Source organism: Dama dama, chromosome 25 (genome assembly GCF_033118175.1).
Source record: "Dama dama isolate Ldn47 chromosome 25, ASM3311817v1, whole genome shotgun sequence".
Taxonomy (NCBI): Eukaryota; Metazoa; Chordata; class Mammalia; order Artiodactyla; family Cervidae; genus Dama; species Dama dama.
The window spans coordinates 76,226,880-76,242,958 of NC_083705.1; the positions used below are offsets into that span (position 1 = coordinate 76,226,880).

Sequence of the window (16,079 nt, forward strand, 5' to 3'; positions counted from 1 at the left end):
CAGTCTCAGGAGCACCCGCTGCCGACAGAGCGGGGCGCCCCCTACCCCCACGAACAACCCATGGCCTGTGGTGATCCGCGGGTGTCCGTGCTCACACACACAGTGGCCTTGAGTCAGGCAGGGCGGCGCCCACGGTCACTCAGAGCCCCGGCGGTCGCACGCAGGCCCCGGGCGCCTGAGGGCCTGGTCTCCGGTGTTTCAGCACCTGGATAGCTCCCTGCGAGGCGCCATTGGGTTTGTGGGGCAAGAGGGTTGGGGGGCTTCCCTGGGGGCTCAGCTGGTAAAGAATCCACCTGCGATGCAGGAGACCCTAGTTCGATTCCTGAGTTGGGAAATCCCCTGGAGAAGGGAAAGACTATCCACTCCAGTATTCTTGGGCTTCCCTTGTGGCTCAGCTGGTAAAGAATCTGCCTGCACTTTGGGAGACCTGGGTTCACTCCCTGGGTTGGGAAGAACCCCCGGAGAAAGGCAAGGCTACCCACTCCAGTATTCTGGCCTGGAGAATCCCATGGACTGTATAAGCCATGTGGTCGCAAAAAGTCAGACACGACTGAGTGACTTTCACTTTCACCCAGGTTTGGGGCAGGTCTCTCTGGGGGCGGGGGTACAGGGCCTAGGGTCCCCTTCATCACAGAGGCTCTGCCATGGCTGGCATTTGCTGGTTTTCATCCCTAACTGTACCAGGAACCCTAGAAAAGCGGGGGAGAGGTTGGTTGTTTTGTAATAGCCAGATTCCCAAGTGGCTGCTCGTGGACTGAACTTTAGTTTCTTTCCTGAGTGACACTCCATAGAGAGAAAAATAGAAGGTGTCTGTAAGTTGGCACCTCAGGCCAGGTTGATGTTTTGGGAGGAGCACTTCTGTGGGCAGGCGTGAGTGCCAGGCACCCCGAGCTTAGCGGGTGCTCCCCTCCGTCCCCCTGCCCAGGGCGGCATCTACGTCTTCACGCTTCTGGACCACTTCGCGGCCGGCACATCCATCCTCTTCGGGGTGCTCATGGAGGTCATCGGGGTGGCCTGGTTCTATGGTAAGAACAGAGCCCTCAGTGGGACGGGACCAGCGGCTCTGCTGGCGTTGTGAGCGGTCAGGCCAGCATCCTCGGGTTGGTCACTGTGGCACCCAGCGGCCCTGTGTCGTGGGCAGTGTGGCATCAGAGCAGGGCTTGGCCGAGGCTGTTCGGTTGGATCCGTGAAGGCAGTTAGCTTGGACGGCACCCTGAAGCTCCCCCTGTGGTCAGGGCACTCGATGTGACCCTGGGCTGGGCCTGGAGGAGGAGGGCGCGCTCGGCTCTGGGTGCCGCTGCCGGTGGAGGCAGTCTCTGCGCCCCGCTGAGCACAGCCCCGGCACCAGGGAGGCAGGGGAGCTGGCCGAGGGGGCGTGTCACTGGGCACGGGTCACCAGGGCCCTGAGCTGATGGGAGGGAAGAGACAGTAATGTTCAGTGCGTGCGCCAACGCTCAGTCTCAGGCCGGAGCTCCTGACTCCGCACGACAGCTCCACCGGACTCCTGACCCACCTCTCCCGGGTCCAGCACTCATCCGTGCGTTAGGACTGGGAGCCCCTCAGGGTGGGGGACCAGCTGGTCGGCAGGTGGTCCCCAGAAGAGGCTGGGCCCAGCCTTCAGCCATGTGCCCCTGCCCCTCCTACGTGTCCACCGTGTTTCCCTGGATGTCCTGATTCAGGTCTGACAGCAACAGAAAGCCGCCCTGCAGAAGCTGTGTCCTTCCCGGCCCGCCGCCCGTACCCCCTGGGCTAGCTCTCCATTTCTCTCCCGGAGCTTGGGTCCTGGTACTGCTTGGCTCACCTGACCAGGCATCCTTGAGGACGTTCGCCATGAAGGCCCAAGACAACAGGCATACTGCTTGCACATGTGTGCGCTCCGGCCAAAGCCAGAGGTCTGTGCTGTTCAAGAACCGCAATCTTGAGGCATCCCTGGTGCCACGTGAGGGGTCATGGCCTCTGCTTCAGCCCTGGAGTTATAACCCGAAAAGCACTCTAGCGTTGAGAGGCTTAACCGACAAATAGTTCGTATTCCAAGAACATTTTTCCAATTACATTTCCTTTTCTACAGAAAAGGGAAACATCAGCCTCTCTGTACTTTTATTGACACCTGGAATCAATACCTAGTCTACAGTTTTAGATTGTAATTTCCCCAAATCAATCCTGAATGTCCACTGGAAGGACTGATGCTGAAGCTGAAGCTCCAATACTTTGGTCACCTGATGTGAAGAACTGACTCATTGGAAAAGACCCTGACACTGGGAAAGACTGAAGACAGGAAGAGAAGGGGACAACAGAGGATGAGATGGTGGGATGGCATCACCAACTCGATGCACCTGAGTTTGAGCAAGCTCTGGGAGATGGTGAAGGACAGGGAGGCCTCAACTGCTACAGTCCATGGGGTCGCAAAGAGTCAGACACGACTGAGTGACTGAACAACAACATCCCAAAATAAAACCTCAGAGAAAGAGAGAAAGTGCCTCAAAGGTATCCAGCAGCCATGAACACCACAGAGCTGGTGGAGGCCCAGGGGAGCTGGCCTTGCCACAACCACACGCTCCCCAAAGCCTCTGAAGGCAGAGACCGGGCTTTCTGCAGACAGCAGTTCACACCCAGAGCATGCCGGCCTCTCAGTGCCCTGAGGTCCCTGTGGTCTCCGTATGGGCCGGCGTGGGAGGGGCTGCCTGTCCCGGAGCTGCCCGAGGGGCCCCGGGGGACACCCCGTCTCTGTGGGCCTTTAGGTTCAGCCTCCACCCCGCTTCCTCACTCCCTGTCTGATCCAAGGTCTGGTGATGGGGCCGGGTGTGAAGAGGGAATCCTGCGTGGAGCTGTCTCTTTGATGTCCCTGTGTGTGACGTGAGACTGTCCGCGGGGCGGGAGAAATCAGCGTGAGATCTGGAGAAACTGGCTCATCCAGCTTCTAGCAGGAGCTTTCCCTACCACATGATGATTGTATACGTGTAATGAGATATAGTTCAGCCCCAAACAGTGGGACACTCGGACAGCTGCTCCTGCATGGGTGAGCGCGCAGGACGCTGTGCTCGGGGACACGAGCTGGTCACAGAAGGACAAATCCCCCGGGAGTCCCGGGAGGTCCCTGGACGGGCCAGGGTCACAGAGGCTGGAAGCAGGACGGGGAGGGGCCGGGCCCTCAGCTGGGGAAGGTGAGGAAGGCCTGGGGTTGGTGGCGGGCATGGCTGCACGGATGACTGTGCCTCAGGCCGCTGAGCTGTGCGCGCACAGTGGTTAACACGGAAAGCTTCAGCTTATGTATGTTTTACCGTGATTTTTGTAAAGGAAAAAAATGCTCATTACAGAGGGGAGGCGGGGGTGGCCGTGGGCCTCGGGGAGGAGGGTGGGAGCCCCACAGGCGCCCCCTTGCGGTCGTCAGTGACGCAGGGTCACCCTGGGGACGTGCACAGGGGCGGGCGCGTGAGCCCCCAGGCGGCCTGGGCAGCGCCGCGCGCCGCGCTCCGGGCGGGCCGCGCTGACGCCCTGCCTGGCCCCCTGCAGGTGTGTGGCAATTCAGCGACGACATCAAGCAGATGACCGGGCGGCGGCCGAGCCTCTACTGGCGGCTGTGCTGGAAGTTCGTCAGCCCCTGCTTCCTCCTGGTGAAGCCCCGCCCCCTGCCCCCCGCGCCCCGCCCACCCTCTGCCCACTCCGGCCCGCCCACCCTCCGGCCCCCTCCCGCCTGCCCCGCGGCCAGCGGGGGAGCATGTGCCTGAGGCTGGGGGAGGGGCTCCCCGCTGTTACAGGACACCCCCCCAGGGGCGGGAGTCCGCAGGTCACGGAGGAGCTCGGCCGGGAGGGCGGGCTGGCCCCCCAAACCCTTGGGTCTCCTGAAGGCGTGGCCCCCACCCTGGGCCCACCAAGACAGCCGCGCGGGCGGCAGGGTGGTCCTCACCCGACTGAGGCCTGTGAGCGGCTCTGCCCGGAGGTCTTCAGCCGCCCTCTGCCTGGAGGCGGGGGAGGGAAGTCAGCCTCGGGGTCAGCGGGTGCTCGGCCGCCAGGCGGGACGGGAGTGGACGGGGTTCACACAGTGCGGCCCGGGGCTCCCCGGCACGTGCAGCGGCTGCTCGTGGTCTGGGCCCGGCCGTGCAAGCTCAGGCTCGGGGGCAAGGACCCCTGCGGCCTGTTGCGTTGGAACCCAGCCGTGCGTCCACACCACGGCTGCAGGGCCGGGTGGCCGCGGCCGAGTTCCGGTGGCTCAGGAGCCCTGACTGTCCCCCCTACCCAATGGGGCCGTCCAGCCCTGAGCACAGAGGCCAGGCAGATGGGGACCAGCAGATCTCAGCCCCCGGCCCCACCCAGCCAGCCCAGCCCCCCGGATGTGAGGGGAGGCGGGCAGCCCCGACCCCCAAGGGCCAGCAGGAGAGGATGTGGAGCAGAGGCGAGGCTCCTGGTCCAAGCCCACTCAGGGGTCACCGCTCCTGCTTCCAGAGCGAGGTGTCCTGCTTCGCCCCACGTGGTAACCCGGGGATTAAGGAGGGCCGCTAGAGAGCCCCTCCCATCAGCCCTGAGACGCAGGGGGATGTGCCCCCCCAGCGCCGGGGCCGCAGCCCCAGGCCGTCGTGTGGGGCAGCCTCCTCCAGAGTCCCCGCTCGGGAGCCCCTGGCCCCAGCTGCCCCTGACCCTGTTGCTTGGTTTCAGTTTGTGGTCGTGGTCAGCATCGCGACCTTCAGGCCCCCGCACTATGGAGCCTACGTCTTCCCCGAGTGGGCCAACGCGCTGGGCTGGGCCATCGCTGCGTCCTCCATGTCTGTGGTCCCCATCTATGCCGCCTACAAGTTCTGCAGCCTGCCTGGCTCCTCTCGGGAGGTGAGTACCTGCACGGGGCCCCCTCTCCTGCCCTCCCGCCGGATGCGAGGCTGTCGGCGAGGTCAGGTGGGAGTTGCAGGCCTACTCCCACCCTCCCACCGGCTCGTCTCAGACTAGCAGGAGAGTCTGGAGTGGGCGGTGACCATGCTAGGCATGAGGGCTGGGGGAGGGGGGACGGGCACTGTGCCTGTGTGTGTGTCTACACCCGTGTGTCTCTGGGTGTGTCGTGTGTGTGAGCCTGTGTGTCCTTACGTGGGCAGGCACATGTGTGTCCTCGCCTGCGGGTGTCTCTGGGTGTGAGCACGCCCACTCTGCATTGTGCAGACGGCCATAGTCTCAGGGTAGGGACCAAGTCCGCACCATTGGTCCCTTGGGACCAAGCCCACCCAGGGCTGAGCCAGGGCAGCGGGACTGCCAGGCAGGACCCCCGTGAGGGCAGAGGTGGCTGGGCCTCTGGGTCAGGCCCACTGCTGTGTCCCCTGTGGAGCGGGGTGTGGGGGGTAACCTGTGATCCGAGCACAGGGGTCTGTCTGCCTCCCACTGTGGCGCTGGGATTCCTGGAAGAAGAGATGGAAGCCGTAGCCCCGCACATGCTCTCGGAGCCCTCAGACGCTGCTTCGTGCCCGATCCCAGTCTCTCTGAGGAACACAGGGAGTGAAGCCCCTGGCTGTACCCCAGCAGGTCCAAGCGTTCCCCAAGGGCCACGTGGCATCTCTCTGGCTTGGACGCAAAGGCGGGGTACCCTCGCGGGCTGGCCCGTCCCTCAGTGTCAGGCAGGCCCAGCCCAGGCCCCTGCAGCTGCAGCAGAGCCAGATGGTGTCAGGCAGTGGAGGCCCCGCTCACAGCCCCCTCACTGGCCTCCGGGGGGCAGCCCTGCAGAGAACTGGCCCTGGGAGAGACCCCTCTGTGTGGGCTGGGGAGGGGGGCCTGCAGGCCAGTGGGCTGGACCTCCCGCTAGCCAGACTCTGCTCCCTAGAATCTCAGCACTGAGGTGGGGGGGGTCAGTGACAACCGGGGGGGACGCCCAGCCCCAGACAGTCCATGGTCCAGCTGCTGAGAGGCCCGGGGGGAGCTGTCCAGGGGGACAGGCAGCGGGGGGGAGGGAACTAGCATCCCCTCTGGCTGTGAGAGATGGACGGTGGGGCCTCCTGACCCCCACCCCGCGGGAGCCCAAGGAGCTGCTGGAGCCTACAGGCCCCGCTGTCCGCAGGGCCCGCCACCGAGACTCCACGCCCAATCCTGGTTCCCTCCGGTCGGCCTGGACTTTGCTCCAGGGTCTAAGGAGACCTGGCTGTCAGCGCCTGCCCTGCGTGGCGGTCACCCCGGGCCTGCCCACTGCGCTGGGCCGGCACCACGGTAGCCCCTTCTCTTCTAGAAACTGGCCTACGCCATCACGCCCGAGACGGAGCACGAGCGGGTGGACAGTGGGGAGGTGCGCCAGTTCACGGTGAGTGCCGCGGGGGGCTCCTCCCGCCCCAGGACGCCAGCGGTGGCCACAGGCGCTGCTGTGGACACTGACTCAGCAACTGGACAGCAAGTGGACACTGACTTAGACACCCTGCAAGGGGCATGGCTGGGCGGGATTAATGGACAGAGAACTTGACTTACAGAGACTGCAGGGTGGCTGACTTGGCGCAGGACAGACTGTTCCAGCTTTGTCTTCTGTCTCCTTCCTTCCAACTCTGATGTCTTTATTTAGAAGAAAGTAGAAGACTTTCATTAATCTACTCTGTCACACCTTAACTAACTTCTTAATTTAGACCCTGGATCGTTAATTTTCAACCTTTCTTCTTTCCCCACATAAGCATTCAAGGCTAAGAATTTCCCACAAAATACCCTGGTGGCTGCATTCCATAGCTTTTAACATAGCATTTTGTTTATTATTTAGTTCTAAACATATTTTAGTTTTCGTTGTGACTTCTTCCACCCATGAGTAGCTTGTAACTCTGTCTGAAATCCCCAAATACATGGGGATGGCCTATTTTTTGTTATTCATTTCTAAATTAATTGTATTGTGTTCAGACACCTTTTTACCCGTTCTTTGAAGTCTGTTAATGCTCCTTTGTGGCCAAGTACCTACCCAGCTTTTATAAATGTCACTTGTATCTTTAGATGAGATGTCTTCTCCAATTGTTGATACACAATTCTCCTTCTGTCCATTAGATCAGGCTGGTATCTGTGTTGTTCAAATCTTCCACGACTTTGCCCATTTCAGCTCTGTTCAGCCATCAGTAATCAGGAGACATTTACGGAATATCCTACCGTGAAACCATATTTGTCCGTTTTCCCCTGTAGTTCTACTGGATTCCACTTTATCTGACCTGAACCAGTTTTCTGGGACTGATATGGGCTCGGGATTATCAATCTTCCTCGTAACTCAGCCTGTCCTCTCGCCCTTGAGGTGCTTTTGCTCTTAAAGTCCTTTTTGTCTAGAGGACTATAGCTGCACAAGGTGTCTTTAGAGTTTACGTAAAACGTCTTTTGTAATCTTTTAACTTCCAACTTTGCAGTCATCCTAAAATTTAGGTGTCTTTTGCAAACCTCGAATACACTGAAATATTTCAGTCTGGCAATTGGGCAGATTAGTCTATTTACCTTTGTTGGGATTACTGATATAGTTGGGCTTGATTCTGCTATCTTTTTAACTCTTCCATTTTTTGATGTTTATTTTTCTCCTCTTGTCTTTTATGATTGATTTTGGAGGATTTGTTTTCTTATTCCACTCTTTCCTCTCTATTTGTTTGAAACTTAATATGCTTTATAAATTTTATACTTGTTTTTAAAATTGTTCTATGTGTATTTCTTTTAAGATTTTTTTGATGCGGACCGTTTTTTAAGTATTTACTTATTTGGCTATGTGTGGTCTTTATTTGCTGACACAGCTCTGTCATGTGGGATCTCTCATTGCAGTGCACGGACTCTCTAGTCGTGGCAGGCGGGCTCCAGAGGGCACGGGCTCAGTAGTGGTGGCCCCCAGGTTAGTTGCTCCACAGCCTGTGGGGCCTTAGTTCCCTGACCAGGGACTGAACCCACGTCCCTTGCGTTACAAGGTGGGTCTTACCCACTGAGCCACCAGAGAAGTCCCTGCAACAAGCATGTTTCACGTCAAGTATAAAGTTAAGCATTATATGAACCCCCATCCTGATTATCACACGGACTTAAATTTTCCTCCTATTGAGTAATGATACTAATAATAATTTTGGTGTTTAGTCGCTAAGTCGTGTCTGACTCTTTGTGACCCCATGGGCTGCAGCACACCAGGCTTCCCTGTCCTTCACCATCTCCTGGAGCTTGCTCAAACTCTTGTTTGTTGAGTCAGTGATACCATCCAACCGTCTCATCCTCTGCGCCCTCTTCCTTTTGCCTTCAGTCTTTCCCAGCATCAGGGTCTTTTCCAGTGAGTGAGCTCTTAATTAATAATGAGCTATCGTTAGCCAGTGTTGCATTTATGTCTTTTTTAACCCACAAATTAGGCACTGTTGTTATTGTTATCACTGTTTTCTCCAGAAACTGCTCTGGACGAATGTGCACGTCCGGTGTTTATTTATTTGTTCACTGTACTTTTTGGCATCTACATCTTTCCTTGCAAGATCAATTTCTTGCCTCTCAAAAAGTGTCCTTCAGACATTCCTCTAAGGGAGTGTTTTTTAATCTGTTTATTTTTTTTTTTTAATTTAATTTATTTATTTATTTTTGACTGTGCTGGATCCTCACTGCTGCATGAGGGCTTTCTCTAGTTGCAGTGAGTGGGGGCTACTGTCTAGCTGCAGTGCACCAGCTTCTTGTTGTGGTGACTTCTTTTGTTCTGGAGCATGAGCTCTAGGGTGCGGGCACTTCGGTAGTTGCAGTTCCCAGGCTCTCTGAGCACAAGCTCACTAGTTGTAATGCTCCTGCTTAGTTGCTCCGAAGCATGTGGGATCTTCCTGGACCAGGGATCGAACCCATGTCTCCTACAGTGGCAGGCAGATTCTTTACCACTGAGCCACCACCCCTAATCTGTTTATTTTTAATTGAAGCATAATTGCGTTACAGTATTGTGTTGGTCTCTACCAACATCCTGTATCTGTGAGTGTCTTTACTTTGCCCTCATTTATGACAGAGTTTGTGCAGGCATGCGGTTCTCGATTGAGTCACCGTCTCTGGGCATTCTGACGACAGGGCTTCTCCACCTGCCGCCCCACAGTCCTGCTGGGACTGGAGGCCCTGTGGGGCGGGGTCTCCATGTCCTGTGGGCGGGGTCTCCATGTCCTGTGGGCGGGGTCTCCATGTCCTGTGGGAGGGGTCTCCATGTCCTGTGGGACGGGGGTCTCCAGTCCTGTGGGGCGGGATCTCCTGTGGGCGGGGTCTCCATGTCCTGTGGGGCGGGGTCTCCTGTGGGCCGGGTCTCCATGTCCTGTGGGGCGGGGTCTCCATGTCCTGTGGGGCGGGGTCTCCATGTCCTGTGGGCGGGGTCTCCATGTCCTGTGGGCGGGGTCTCCATGTCCTGTGGGGCGGGGTCTCCATGTCCTGTGGGGCGGGGTCTCCTGTGGGCGGGGTCTCCATGTCCTGTGGGCGGGGTCTCTATGTCCTGTGGGGCGGGGTCTCCATGTCCTATGGGGCGGGGTCTCCATGTCCTGTGGGCGGGGTCTCCATGTTCTGTGGGGCGGGGTCTCCTGTGGGCGGGGTCTCCATGTCCTGTGGGCAGGGTCTCCATGGCCTGTGGGGCGGGGTCTCATGTGGGCGGGATTTCCGTGTCCTGTGGGGCGGGGTCTCTGTGTTCCCGGGACCGTCCAGCTTCCTTTACCTTTGGGGCTGGTTGCAGTCTCCCTGTGATGTGTCTGAGCACAGATTTCTGTTATTTGTATTATTACAAAACTGTCCTAAGTAGTTTTATTTACGTATCCCTCCCAGAACATTTTGTGTGTCCGGGGTCTGTAAATTCTTGTTGTTAGTGAGTTCTGGGAGCTTTGCAGCTGAATGTTAAACCTCGCCCCTCGCCTCTGTGCGACCGTCCTGGGCTCTGTGTGTGATCGTCTCCCTGGCCCTTCGGGGTCTCATCCTCTGCCAGGGGTCTTTTAGGCTCTGTGTCCAGGTGCTCCATTGTGCATTGGCCCCCGCGTGGCTGTTTCTCATTTATTTAGCCACATGACAAAATACACCCTTGTGAACGACCATGCAAGCCCCCCCTTGACAGCAGTTCACACCCCCCTCCCCGCCCGCCTTCCTCTGCCCCTGGAGTCAACACCGTCTCGATGCAGATGGTCGTCTCCTGGGCCTTTTCGGCTGCGCAGTTATGTGCCATCTGTGGGTACCGCTCGATTCCTGAGAAGTGGACTGTTTGGTTTCTGTCGTTTTTAACTTTATTGAAAGGGCTTCATGCTGAGTCCTGGAGCTCATCTCTCCACTGAGCATGGTCGTGCACCAGGATTCATGCTTCTTATACACACAGTCCCTTGAGCCTCTTGGAACTGTGAGTTTACAGTTCTCAGTGTATTTGGAAATATTTGCTGTCATTTCTTCCATTTTTCCTGCCTCATCACCTTCAAGGGTTCCGGTTACACACTTTCGGCTCTTTAATTCTCTCCCTCTGTGTGTTTCATTTCGCGTGCTTTCTGTTGCTTTTAGTTCATTAGCTTTTCATCTCAGTAAAGCCCTATCTGCAGATAAGCCCACCCGGTGGATCTGTCATTTCACACACAGTAGTTTTCACCTCTAGAAGTCCACCCTGGACATTTTATGTCAGTCATGCCTCTGCTTACCTCTCTGGATGTGCAGTGCAGGTATGATCACTGTGCAAGGCCTTCATCTGCCAGTGTTAACATCTGTGTCTGTTCTGGGTCAGCATCAGTTGACTTTTCTCATAAGATGTTAAATTTTGCTGATGCCTTGCATGTCTAGTCATTTTTAACTGAATTCTAGATATTGTGAGTTTTACCATGTTAGAGCCTAGATATATTTGTGTTCCTTTATATATTCTGGGGGCTTCCCTCGTAGCTCAGTGGGTTAAGAATCTGCCTACAATGCAGGAGACCTGGGTTCAAGCCCCAGTTCGGGAAGATCCCCTGGAGAAAGAAATGGCAACCCACTCCATTATTCTTGCCTGGAGAATCCCATGGACGGAGGAGCCTGGAGGGCTGCAATCCCTATGGTCACAAGAGTCGGACACGACTTAGCGACTAAACCACCACCAGATATTCTGGAGCTCTGTTCTGGGTCATCACTGAGTTACTTGGAGACACTTTGATCTTTGGGGGACATGCTTGTGAAGACTTGTTAAGTGGGAACACCGCAGCACAGGATGTGGGGCTCACCGCGCTCCTGATACTGGGGCAAGACCTTGGGGAACACTCTAGTCAGCTCCCTGAGACCCATGAGATGCTGCCGCCTGGCTGTGGGGCAGGCTCAGCCCCCAGTCTCTAGGTTTGGGAAATGTTCCCTGAGTCCTGCTGGGAGGGTCTCTCTGGCCTCGAGTGCCTGAGCGTTCAGCTGAACCCGTGTGTCCCCGTGTAGATACCCAGGGCTCTGAGTGCTGCGCCCGCCCCTCTGGAGCTCCGGCCTGTGGACTGCAGCCCCCTGGGGCTCTCCCACGCTCACCCCATCTCACTAGCCCCCGGGTTCACTGCCCCCCCGGGCTCCCTGCCCCATGCTGCTGCTGGAAAGTCCCTGGAGGCTTCGAGAGGGGGCAGCTGGATGCCTCATCCTCCTAGTCTTTCTCGGCATCTCTGTCCTTTGTCATCCAATCTCCTGCTGTCTGAAAATGCATTATACATATATTGTTCATTTTAAGTGGTTTTGGATGGTGGAGTCTATTAGGTCCCCGTTACTCCATCTGGACCAGAAATACCATTGTTTCTCCTTCTTTTTGGCTGTGCTGCTTAGCTTATGGGATCTTACTTCCGCATCTAGGGACTGAACCCAGGCTCTCGGTAGTGAAAGCCCCTAGTCCTAACCACTGGACCACCAGGGAGTCCCTGGACCAGAAATCTCTTTGTCTGTCTCTCTGGCCATTCTCTCTGACACTGCCCTGCCCATCTCCCCGTACCCCCCATTGTGAAAGCTCCATCACCTCTGACACTGCACTGCCCACCCCCCATACCCCCACTGTGAAAGCTCCATCACCACCCCCTTCCGGTGCCCCTTCACTGGCAGGGGCCTTGTTCGCGTCTGCTCGGGAAGCAGCCTTTGGCCTCTGAGCTGTGCGGCTCTGGCCGTGTCCCCTCTAAGCCGTCTCTCACACGGCTGCCCAGCACCCTGAGGGTCGCCGGCTCTCTGGTCCAGGGGCCTGAACTGGAGTTTCTGGCTCCTGCTGCCCACTGACGTGTTTCTGGTGTCCTGGTCGCCAGCTCACGGCTCGAGCTGCCCTTGTGGGACCTCTGAGAGGCCTCTTCTCCCTCCCAAGAAGGTTGCCTTGGGCTCGTCCGTGGCTGGCACAGAGGGCCGCTTTACCCCGGGGCTGGGTCTCAGCTGGGGGTCCCCAGTGTGCCCCCCACCCAGGCCTCAGCGCTGGCCTGAGGTCACCACGCAGCCACCACCCTGGCCCCGGGCCCCGGCCCGGCCCCTGCTGCTCCGTCCCCGCCAGGCCCTGCCTTCGGGGCGGCCTTCGGGGCTGCAGTGTGTCCTAGGCCGGTCCCCAGAGGGCGGGGGGAGGGCCCTGCAGTGGAGCCCCCTCTCCCCCCGCCCCCGCCGGCGATGGCTGGCCGTATTGGAAACAAGCCCTGCTTGTCTTTGTTTGGAAATGCTTACAAACACTCGGTTCTTGCCATTCAGTGCGATCGAATGGCTTGTGCTCAGAAACAGGCTGAACTAACAGCTGGGTAATCACAGGCAATGACATCTGTGGACAGCTAAATAGGGGCCTGTCCACCTCACCCGTCCACCTCACCCGTCCCCCGAGCCGGGAACGAGGCCGCATCCCGCACCTGCGGGGTTGCACAAAGCAGCCGGCGCTGCAGGGCGCAGGGCTCCCTTGGGGCGGGACCCGGGGCCCCAGGAGAGAGGCTGCGGGGCGCGGGGCTCCCCCAGGGCGGGACCAGAGGCCCCAGGAGAGAGGATGCGGGGCATGGGGCTCCCCTGGGACGGGACGCGGGGCCCCAGGAGAGAGGCTGCGGGGCGTGGGGCTCCCCCAGGGCAGGACCAGAGGCCCCAGGAGAGAGGCTGCGGGGCGCGGGGCTCCCCTGGGACGGGACGGGGGGCCCCAGGAGAGAGGCTGCGGGGCGCAGGGCTACCCCAGGACGGGCCTGGAGGCCCCAGGATGAGGCTGCCGGGGGCCAGGGGGATCACAGGTTGCGGGTGGGCTGGCAGTGTGCGCTCTGGGACCCTCCCAGGCCTGCAGCATCTGGTGTCTGCCCACAGCAGAGGCCACGGGGCCGTGGGGCCACGTTCTGGCCCCTCGAGGCCGCCATGCTCTTTGTGAAGTGGTGACTTGCCTCCAGGAAGCGACCGGGGCGTCAGGTCTGTGGTGCCCAGGAGCTGCCCTGGTCCCCGCCCCCCCAGCTACGGCAGGGCCCCCAGCCCAGGAGCCGCCTTTGTCCAAGGGGCACCTCACTTTGTGTCTCAGCAAACACTGTTTCCTTTGCAGCTCCGCCACTGGCTTGTGGTGTAGGCGGATGGAGGAGGAAGGAAGACCTGCTGGGCGCCGTCGGCGAGGACCAGGGCGAGGAGGGCCGCCCCGGACACGCACGCGTCTTTCCCTGGACAGGCCGCACCCTCCTGGGGGCTGACCCGCCGTTCACCTGTCGCTGTGTGACCCCTAGTCTGTGCTCGTCCCGCAGGTAGAAACGACTGCGCTGTGTTCCGTGCGTTAGAGCCGCCGTCTGCCCCCGCCCCTGCCAGCCCACCAGGGCCCCCTGGAGCTCAGGCCGCGCTGCCGGTCCGAGTGTGGAGGAGAAATAACAATAATTATAGGTTACGGGTTCTCTGCTGAGAATCCCAGCGCTCGCAATAGCTTCCTAGACCCTCTGTTTTGCTCATATTAAAAAAGCCAAGTATCATGTGTGGCCTTCTTGTGCAGCCGTGAAATGGGAGAAGCCACACAAAAGGTGACGCGGCTTGTCCACACATCCCCACATCATATGGGTCCAGTCCGAGCCCCCACGGGCGGGGGCCTGGGTGGGAGGCGGAGGTGCTGCCTGTTTCCTTGTAGCTGAGAGAAGATTCGATAAAACCTGTGTGGACCCCCACAGTCCCGCCTGACGTGGGTCCCAGTCAGCTCGCGGTCACCGCACCACGGACCCCCAGCCACAGAGAAGGCGAGCTTACCAGGAGCAGGGGCGCCCCTGCGGCTTAGCCTGGACCCCCCAACCTTGGGAGGGAGGCCCAGCAGCCCAGCCGTGGCTCTGCTTTCCTTAGGGAACAGCTTTCAGAGGCGCATTGAGCCGGGGATCAAACCCGCGCTCAGCAGGCGGGGCAGATTTCTGAAGCCTATTGGCTGATGTTGCTGCTGAGGTCGCTGGAGAGGATGTCAGGCTCTGGCGGACGCCCTGCTGGCCTCGTGCCCAGGGCCACGGGGAGGCTGGCGGACAGGCCCACGGAGCCCTCTCAGCCGTCTCTGGGAGCGGCCCAGGCCTGTGGAACCGGCTGCTCAGGGGAGCCACGGGTGGACTGGCGCGCGGGTGCGGGTGTGGCCAGGAGGAGTCAGGGCCCCGTCCTTCCCAGGAGGGCTGAGCACTCATAAGAACACCCGTGGTGTCTGCATCCGTCTGCGTTCACGGTGGCCTCTTGTGTGTTCCACCAACAATAAAGAAACCTGCGGGAGACGGCCAGGGCTGTGTGGCCACGTTCCTGCCCGACGGCGTCTTGTCCAGGCAGCTGCCTCGGGCCCCAGACCCCCTCCCTCGAGAACCCCCTTCACTCACCTCTGCCTGCCTAGAGGGCACACAGCCCTGGCCTCCCAGGTCTGCTGGGCTCAACCCGACCCACCCGTGGCCCCGCTGCTGTATCCCCCTGTCCCCCCATCTGTCCTTCCTCTCTCTCAAGCCCTCGTCTGCCCAGTCAGCTCCCCTGCAGGCTCCCCGGGGGTCCAGACCCCGGCCAGGCAGGCTGACTGTGGCTACTGCCTAGCTCGAGCACCTCTTCTGGGGACACGACACCAGAATCCTGAGTGGCTCCCTGCCTTTGGTCCCTAAGGATCTCTCGTCCACTCTGGAGAAAGAGGTCCTTCTAGACGCCCGTCAGCTCTGGCCACAGCCCAGAGAGCAGCCTTGTGGTTTGTCATTCTGCTCGGATGTCACCTCTGGGGGTCTGCTCTGACCTCTGCTTCTGGGTTCTGCCCCTGGTCAGTGCTCATGAACCCCCACTCTCCCCAGCAGGTTCCCATGGAAGGGAGAGTGCTCACTGTCTCCCCAGTTTGAGCAGGAGCTCCCCCAGGAGCAGGGGCTGAGCTCATCTCGTGCATTTCTGCCAGTGTCTTAGAGCTGGTACACAGTAGGCATGGCACTCGATTTATATTTACAGATGAGTGAGTTAACAGGGAGGGGGTACGGGTGGGTGGGTGGGTGGGTGGATGAATGGGTGGATAGAAGGAAGAAATGGAGAAAGGAGGAAAGAAGAGAGGAAAAATGATGGGTGAGTGGATGGATGATGAGTGGACAGATGGAGAGATGGATGAATGGATGGATGGAGGGCTAATGGGCAAGTGGTTAGAATGATAGATGAATGTTGGATGGATAAATGGTGGATGGATGGATGGATGAGTGGGTGGGTGAATGGATGGATGGATGAGTGGGTGGGTGGGTAATTTGTGTGTACTTGAGTGGATGGACAGGTGGATGGATAGGTGGAAATAGATGGTGGAAGGTCTTCTATTACATCTAAAGGCTGTCATTCTGGTCCAGTCTCACACACCCCAGTGGGGCTAGCGACCTGAATGCTGCGTTTGATGTCTGTTCTCCAAGGGGAGGTCATGCTCTTTAACACAAGTGAAACGTGTCAGTCTTGAAACACCTGAGTACGTGTTTTCTTCCGCTCTGAGTGGGTGCGGAAACCAGCTCCTGGGCAGGAAGAGGCCGCCTGAGCCCCTGCTCTGTCGACGGGCGGCCTCGGCTCCTCCATCCACACTGTACTTCGCCATCAGACAGATGCGCTTTGCCCAGTGACCTTTAGAAACAGTCTAGGTGTTACAGCCCAGAAAAGCCATGTGATTTTTCCTTGGAGAGGAGCATTTTAATAAAGGCTGGGCAACAGTGAAATCGGTGATTTAAAGGCTAAACGGATCCCTCCGTGTTTGGCTTTCCTTGGTTTTGCTCCACAATCCCTGCTTAATCTCTGTAGATGCACCTGACCAG

At 58.7% G+C, this 16,079-nt stretch overlaps 1 protein-coding gene across 1 annotated transcript in view; it reads left to right on the forward strand.

The window, feature by feature from the left end:
- Positions 1-13,545, forward strand: part of SLC6A3 (solute carrier family 6 member 3) — a 35,611-nt gene extending 22,066 nt beyond the window's left edge. Inside the window, exons 11-15 of the mRNA XM_061129359.1 lie at positions 926-1,025; positions 3,511-3,611; positions 4,651-4,818; positions 6,194-6,265; positions 13,376-13,545. Coding sequence (XP_060985342.1) covers positions 926-1,025; positions 3,511-3,611; positions 4,651-4,818; positions 6,194-6,265; positions 13,376-13,399 — 465 coding nt within the window. The 3' untranslated portion in view covers positions 13,400-13,545. The remainder of the gene's footprint in view (positions 1-925; positions 1,026-3,510; positions 3,612-4,650; positions 4,819-6,193; positions 6,266-13,375) is intronic.
- Positions 13,546-16,079: the final 2,534 nt, after the last annotated feature.